Below are 8,885 nucleotides of genomic sequence, written 5' to 3'. Positions count from 1 at the left end.
GATAAATCAAAATAGCATAATATAGACCATATTGCTCAAGTTCAGCAACATGTCAATAATAGTGATGTTCCCCAGAGTACACATGTGGCTTCAAATATTTGCAAAAAAGAAATGCTATTTTTGAAATATCAGATATTTCTACATATCCTGTCAAAAGATCTAAAAGATCTACAATTCGTCTACGACGATACTATCGACAAAGAAAAATGTGTTCAAAATATTTAATTTCAAGCATCGTCTTGATACCGGAGCAAACGTAAGTTGCATAGGCGGCGATATGGCATTGTATGACTTTTCTTCTTATAAGGAATTCCATGATTTTAAATCATGTGTTAAAACCGCAGATGGCAAGCGTCAAAAAGTTCGTGGTTATCTCGATGTGGAAATTACGTTTAGAAATCGTTGTCAGCACCTCCGAATTCTTATAGTACCATCTTTAAGTCAACGCTTAATACTAGGCTTGGACTTTTGGAAGGCCTTTAATTTAGCACCTGATATTTTTGATTCTATTTATTTAACAAGTCCGTCCGATAATGAAGAAACTAATAAAATTGCGTCTACTTTGTCCGCTTTTGAGTCCGATATTCGTCCGAAGATAGAAACGTCCGATATTTGTCCGATTAAAGAATCGTCCGAAGTTCAATATCCTTTAACATCAGTCCAACTTCAACAATTAGAAGCAGTTAAAGCTTTATTCCCAGACTTTGAGAAACAAGGTCTTGGCCGAACCAGCCTAATAAAACACGAAATCGATGTTGGCAATTCTAAGCCCGTCAAACAAAGATTCTATCCCGTTTCCCCTGCAGTGGAAGATCTTATGTACAAAGAAATTGACAGAATGTTGGCACTTGGTGTTATTGAACCGTCCGTTTCTCCATGGAGTTCACCCATGCGGTTAGTTTTGAAACCGAACAAAGTCCGTTTATGTTTAGACGCTCGTAAATTAAACGCTGTCACAAAGAAAGACGCGTATCCGCTCCCTAGCATTGAGGGAATCTTCGCCCGCCTTCCAAAAGCCAACATAATATCTAAGCTTGACTTAAAGGATGCATTTTGGCAGATCGGTCTGGCTGAGGAGGCAAAAGCACTTACGGCGTTTACAGTCCCGGGTAGGCCACTGTACCAGTTCGTGGTAATGCCATTCGGACTGTGTAACGCCCCACAAACAATGTGCCGTCTCATGGACGAACTAATCCCAGCCGATCTAAAAAAATGTGTCTTTGGTTACTTAGATGACCTAATCATCGTGTCGGAAGATTTTCCTACTCATTTAGCTATATTAATTAGAATTTCTGATGAGTTCAGAAAAGCTAATTTGACCATAAACGTCTCAAAAAGTAAATTTTGTGTGACAGAAGTAAAGTACTTGGGATACCTAATTGGACATGGAGGTCTTAAAACAGACCCTGAAAAAATAGACTCCATTCTTTCCTGGCCAGTACCGAAAAGCCTTAAGCAAGTACGAGGTTTTCTCGGCTTGTCGGGCTGGTATCGTCGATTTATCGACAATTTTTCTTCAAAAGTGTTCCCAATTACTGAACTTCTGTCCACAAAAAAGAAATTTATTTGGACCAATGAGGCTAATGATGCGTTTAACAACATTAAACATCTCTTGACGACCGCCCCTGTTCTAATCAACCCCGATTTCTCCAAAAAGTTTTACATCCATTGTGATGCAAGCGATTATGGAATCGGCGCTGTATTAGTACAGGTGGACGAAAATGGTGACGAGAGGCCTATAGCCTATATGTCTAGAAAGTTAAATTCCGCACAGCGGAATTATAGTGTCACCGAAAGAGAGTGTTTAGCGGCAGTCGAAGCCATAAAGAAATTTCGGTGTTATGTCGAACTTCAAGAGTTCGAAATCATAACAGACCATTCTAGCTTGGTGTGGCTGATGAAACAGCAAGATTTAACTGGCCGCCTTGCAAGATGGGTCTTTAAGTTGCAAGGATATAAATTCACATTTAGCCACAGGAAAGGTAAAGACAATGTCGTCCCTGACGCATTGTCGAGAATTCATTGTAACGAAATTTCAGCCATTGAGCTCTCAGAACCGGAAGTGGATCTAAACTCCCCTCATTTTTTCGACCCAGACTACAAATCTCTGAAAGATAAAATATTAAAAAATGAATCTCAATTCCCGGACATGAAGATAGTGGATAACTACGTCTATATTAGAACTGACCATTATACAGGGGATAGTGAACAAGAATCCAGAGCGTGGAAACTGTGGATACCACAAGAGCTCCGTAAAGATATAATCTTCAGGTTCCACAACTCTGCTATCGCTTGTCATGGTGGAATGTTTAAAACCATTGAACTCATAAGAAGGCATTTCTTTTGGCCTAATTTGGTAAAAGATGTGAGGGATTACATTAGGTCTTGTGATGTATGTAAGTGCACCAAAGCACCCAATCTAATTTTAAAACCTGAAATGGGTAAGGAAACAATATCGTACCGCCCATTTCAGAGGATATATATTGATATATTGGGTCCGTACCCGAGGAGCAAAAATGGAAATATAGGCCTATTGATAGTGCTGGATCACATGTCAAAGTTTCATTGGCTCTGTCCCCTAAAAAAATTTACAACTTCAGTTATACAAGATTACCTTCTTAAACAAATTTTTCACGTTTATGGGGTCCCTGAAACTTTGATAAGTGATAATGGCTCCCAGTTCAAATCAAATGAATTTAATGCATTTTTGACCTCCCATGGAGTAACCCATATTTATACAGCCATATATTCGCCTCAGTCGAATGCTTCTGAGCGCGTAAACCGCTCTATAATAGCAGGCATTCGTACATTTTTGAAGAAAGATCATCGGTTATGGGATGAAAACTTAAGTCTCATAAGTTGTGCCTTGAGAAACTCTGTGCACCAGGCTACCAAATATTCCCCTTATCATGCCCTTTTCGGGTTTAATATGGTTACCCATGGTACGTCTTACAAACTTTTGCGGAAATTAGAACTTTTAGATGAACCATCTGCTATTTTGCAAAGAGATGACAATTTAGCTTTAATTCGCAATAATTTACGTCGACATATATCCGAAGCATATAAAAGGAATCAAAACCAATATAACTTGAGAGCCCGACCAATTTCTTTTGAAATTGGCCAAGAAGTTTTTCGACGAAATTTCGCTCAAAGTTCCGCCGAAAAAGCTTTCAATGCCAAATTGTCTCCACTTTTTATCAAATCTAAGATCAAAGAAAAGCTAGGACAAAACTATTATATCCTGGAAGATAGTGATGGTAAGACAGTGGGCACTTTCCATGCCAAGGACATACGTCCTTAGACCAATAGTTGCCAATTAATGATCTCTAATTAATATTGTTTCCTATGAGGAAAATATTACTTGGTTTGTAATATTCGATTCGACCAAAATTACTCATCGCATTAATCGATTAAAACTAAGTGGCAACGCTAAACACGTACTTTCGTTATTTGCCTTAGACAAAAGCAACTCTATCGACAATTACAATTCCCTTACTTTACAACTATAATTTTAGTACAGAGCTTTCGTATAGAAAAGAGAATTTGCAACAGGCCTTTTACAACTCGCCTTTCAAGAAGTACAGAACACAAAAACCTAAATTGAAAAGTTAAAGAATTTTGAAAAAACTTGATAAATAATTTTGATAATTAAAAAATTGACAAATTCCATATTTTAAATAAGGAAATTATTAGCAAATAAACCTAAATTTGCCAAGGTAATAAAATATAATGTTAAAGTGTTTTAGTGGCGATTTTATAAAATATCGTGTATTTTTCCTAGGCATAAAAGTGGTGTATAGTGACCCAGGCAACTATAGTATATCCAGTGAATTTTAATACCATTTCCTATCAACCAATTATCCCGCACATGATGTGTAATGAACAAAATCCAACATTTGGTAACCTAATGTGGAAAATAGCAATACAAATTTGAGGCCCTAACATTAAAATCGTTCATCACAACACCATTGCCACTACGAAATCTTCAGCATCCACTGCAATCGCTTGGTACATCCAACCAAATTCCCAACAAAATACTTTCCAGCTAGATTGCCAAATAACCACAAAAATTCATCATAAGAAAACCAATACATTGTAGAAGGGATCCATTGATTTACAGCCACTGTTGAATACACCACAACCAACCTCCAGACACAACGACGAACTTCTTCGAGGCCTCCAACAAGTTCAGCGTAAAACGGAGTTGGTGAGTACTTTGAGTGATTTTTGTTTCTTTATTTTGAGTTTTTTTTTTGCATCTACTTATCACACAAGCAATTGTTTGATTCATTCATTGATCTCTTTTTACGTTCTCGAAAAGTAAAAAAAAAACAACAACAAATATTACAATTGTGATGTTTCATATTTCATTCATTAAGACTTATTACGTCATTTGTATATTAGGGTGTCTCATATGTATTTACTAATATTTTTTTTTTTTAGATTTTTTCCTGTAAATGTAATTTTCAAACATAAATTGTATTCTAGATTAAGCATAATGTTACCTAGAATATTTTAATTATTCAGTACATATAATTATAGCATCAAAATTTGATTCATAATGTCATATATTAGAATTTTTATCTGATTAAAAAATGGATTACTAAGGAATTTAACGTGTTTTCATGATGTGGTAAGGCGTAACTAGGTAACACGAGTTATGGGGTTCTGTATAAAATTCCGCCTAACAGGACCATGGTTAGGGAGGGTTAAGAGGCGTATATCTCACACCATCTGAGATATAGTAAAATTGGGAATATTAGATATGTATAGCAATAGATAGTACATTTGTGGGACTTTTCATACATTTCATATTATTCGATTTAACAGTATTCAGGGAGTCTATAATATTTTTCTGTACTCCTGCAGATTTGTAATAGAAGGACACGAACCCCCCACCCGACTGAAGTTAGCGTACAAAGGCTCCCACAGTCCTTCTGAAACAAACTGAGTGGTAATGACATCTTACCCAATGCAACAAATATCCTTTGTCTATGTCATCTAGACCAATAAACAGATTTATACCTTTATCTCAGTTGCTCAGCCAATTTAGGCCAGTGTACATTACAAGTATGTAAATCGACTTTAAACAAATATCAATAGGCCTATGTCTGTACTGCTTGGTGCGTCAATTACTTAAAATCAATATATAATATAAGGGAGCTATATCTAAATCTCAACCGATTTTAACGAAACTTGGCACACATCATTCTGGACTAAATTCTGTACGCTATGCCAAATTTCGCGCAAATCTATATCCTTCGATTTGCACGAAATTTGGCAAATTTTGGTGCACCATTTACATGAAACTTTGGTGCACCATTTACATGAAATCGGACGAAAGTATATATGGAATCTGGATTGATTTTCACGAAACTTGGCAGGCATCACTCTAGGCTCAATTCAGTATGTTATGCCAAATTTGGTGCAAATCGAAAGATATATAGGGACTTTGGTGCACCATTTACATGTAATCGGACGAAACTATATATGAGAGCTATATCTAAAACTGGACAGATTTTCACGAAACTTGGCAGACATCATTCTAGGCTCAATTCAGTACGTTTTACCAAATTTCGTGCAAATCGACAGATATATTTTGCCAAATTTCATCCAAATCGGATTATAAATGCGACCTGTACTTTGTTTTACAATTTAACACCAACAGACGGACGGACATGCATAAATCGACTCAGAAAGTGATTCTATGCATATTTTTAAAAGGAACTATGGGTCTATCTCGTTTCCTTTTGCCTGTTACAAACATATGCACAAAGACACGGACGAACCCTATTGAAATTGGGAAAAATTGGTTTAGTTGTAGATATAGCTCCCATATATATTTTCGCCCGATTTTAGGTAAATGGTGTACCAAAGTCCCTAATCTTTCGATTTGCACGAAATTTGGTACAAAATTAGGTCTAGAATGGTATGTGCTAAGTTTCGTGAAAATCGGTTCAGATTTAGATATAGCTCCCATATATAGTTTCGGCCGATTTTTGGTAAATTGTGCACCAAAGTCCTTGAAAATAATTTCATTTGCACGAATATTTACATAGTGTATTGAATTAAGTCTAGAATGACATGTGCTAAGTTTCGTGAAAATCGGTTCAGAGTTAGATATAGCTGTCATATATAGTTTCGCCCGATTTTAGATAAATGGTGCACCCAAGTCCCTGCAAATCTTTTTTATTGGCAAGAATTTTGGCATAGCGTAGTAAATTAAGTCTAGAATGTTGTGTACACCTCCTATATATATATTCGTCCGGTTTTAAGTAAATTGTGCACTAAAGATCCATAGCTAGGCCGATTGACACAACGTTCTGAAGTTAATATGAATTCATTTATGGCAGGTTTGCTTGAAATCTGTTTAGATATAGATATATTCCATATATATCTCGACTTATATATGTTATAATCAATGGTTGTCTGATTGAGATAAAATTTTAAACAGTGCAGCGACGTCTTTTCGGATACGTATGTATAATATACCCAAAGTGGTGAAGGGTACCATATAGTCGACCCAGTCCGACTTTACTGCTTCCATTACTGGTTTGCTATTCGAAAAGTTAAGGTTTTTTTTTAGTACCAGCAGAATCAAGAACGGAACAAAAATTACAAGCAAATTTACATTTTATGTATGTTCGGAACTACTCGTAAAAGAGAAGTGGCAACAAAAGTTTAGTTCAGTGTTAGTTTTTCATAATACCGTTACAACTAACATCGCTGCTGACACTGTCGCCGTTGTAGTTGCTGCTGCTACTGGTGTTGTTCTACTGTTAATGTTGTTTTTCCATGACAAATGTTTCGTGTCTGAATTTAGTGTTGCATAAAGTTTTGTCGTCGTTGTTATTGTTCTTTGTTATTAGTTCGCTCTCAAGCTTGATGTCAATTTTTTCACAAAACTTTGAGTGGCTTTGCCGCTAAACGCAACTAAAAAGCCAACAACAACAAGAGGGTATATTTATAATAATGATACCCATCAGATTGACAAAAATATGTTTCGATAAATAAGCTTAAAAACAAATATGAATATCCGTTAAGAATGGCAAGAAGATAGCTTCTACATGTAGTGACGTTTCAGAAAACATTGTTACTTTTTGGAAACACACATAAATACGCTCGAGGTGTATAATAGTAATGAAATATTAAAATCATAATATGATCATGTTAAAGTGTACTGGTAATATAAGTAACACTTCGTAATAATATTAGGTAGATAAGAATACGATTTAATTGATATGTGGTCAATTAGAGATATAAGTTAAAGGTGGTTTGTTGTATGATCCAGACGATAAGCCGGTTCCACTATAGCTGTTTATAATATATGCTAAATAATTTATAATATACCAAAAGTTCGCCAGATTAAAGTTTTGATTTGAAAGTAACTCAAGAAAACAGCATTAAGGAAAGCATTAAATTCAGCCGACTATATTATGCCCTTCATCACTGTGGGTATATTCCACATATGTATCTTAACATGAAATTGAACGAACTTAAATATGTTATCTTTATATATGAGTGAACTGTCTAACGTCAATACATACATATGCCTTTCCGCAGCCTATGCTGCGGATTTATAGTCGTTTGTGTTCAATGAGAGTTCGAAGTATATATTGAAGCTATCTATCTGCATCAACACCACTTTCAACAAAACGCAATAACTTCATTCTAGTCACAATTTGAGACATTGTCAATCGGGCACCCATTTGGTCCACCATTTACCTAAAATTCGACGAAAATTTATATGGGGGAGCTTTATCTAAATCTGAACCCATTTCAATGACACTTGCAAGAGATTAATTTTTATCAACTTCAGTACATTGTGTGTCAATCGGACAAACTTTAGGTCTTTAGTGCACAATTTACATAAAATCGGAAGAAGATATATATAATGAAACATAGCACACATTATTCAAGACTCAATTCAGTACGCTATGCCAAATTTCGTGCAAATCGAAATATATATAGGGACTTTGGTGCACCATTTACATAAAATTCGACGAAAATATATATGGGAGCTATATCTAAATCTGAACCGATCTTAAGGAAACTAAACACACATCTATCTAGGCTCATTTCAGTACGCTATGCCAAATTTCGTAAAATATATAGAGCACTATTTACATAAAATCGGACGATATCTAAATCTGAACCGATTTTCTCCAATTTCTATAGGTTTCGTCCTTGGGCCAAATAAGTGACATGTGCCAAATTTCATCCAAATCGGATCATAAATGCGACCTGTACTTTGTTAACAAATTGAAATTTAACGTTAATAACTTTGGCAGGGGCAGCGAAGTGCCACGGGTCCACGAATTGGATGAAATTTGGTTACTTATTTGGCCAAAATACAAACCCTATTGAAATTGGGAAAATATCGGTTTAGATTTAGATATAGCTCCCATCTATATTTCCATCCGATTTAATGTAAATGGTGTACCAAAGTCCGTATATATCTTTCGATTTGCACGAAATTGGGCACAGCGTACTGCGTTTAATTTCCTGAAAATCGGTCCAGATTTAGATATAGCTCCCATATACACTTTTGTCCGATTTAAGGTAAATGGTGCACCACAGTCCCTTAATATCTTTCGATTTGCACGAAATTTGGCACAACGTATTAAATTAGGCTTAGAATGATGTGTGGTAAGTTTCCTGTGCCCTAGTTTTGTGAAAATCGGTTCAGATTTAGATATAGCTCCCATATATAATTTCGCCCGATTTTAGGTTAATGGTGCTATATTCTATAACGATATCTGTCTGTTGTAATAACTCTCGCATCTAAATTTGAAATTTGATTTGAAAATGATTGCCAAAATTTTGCATACTATTTTGTTTGCAGACAGGTCATAAAAAGACACCCCCCAATTTTCGAGCAACTT

The 8,885-nt window shown here is 35.7% G+C and overlaps 1 protein-coding gene across 1 annotated transcript; it reads left to right on the top strand.

The window, feature by feature from the left end:
• The first annotated feature begins 2,929 nt into the window (after positions 1-2,929).
• Positions 2,930-3,301, top strand: LOC133321718 (uncharacterized). The gene has a single exon (XM_061530800.1). The coding sequence runs from the start codon at positions 2,930-2,932 to the stop codon at positions 3,299-3,301; it is 372 nt and encodes a 123-aa protein (XP_061386784.1).
• Positions 3,302-8,885: the final 5,584 nt, after the last annotated feature.

The sequence above is a fragment of the Musca vetustissima genome, unplaced genomic scaffold, assembly GCF_032173495.1.
Source record: "Musca vetustissima isolate MV318-11 ecotype Yass unplaced genomic scaffold, APGP_CSIRO_Mvet_v1 utg297468, whole genome shotgun sequence".
Lineage (NCBI taxonomy): Eukaryota > Metazoa > Arthropoda > Insecta > Diptera > Muscidae > Musca > Musca vetustissima.
The sequence above is the reverse complement of the archived record's forward strand: the minus strand, read 5'-3'. Positions and strand labels throughout refer to the sequence as shown.

Bases quoted from the DNA above. Each gene is read 5' to 3' on its own strand.
- LOC133321718 (XM_061530800.1), top strand. From the start codon at position 2,930: ATGGTTACCCATGGTACGTCTTACAAACTTTTGCGGAAATTAGAACTT.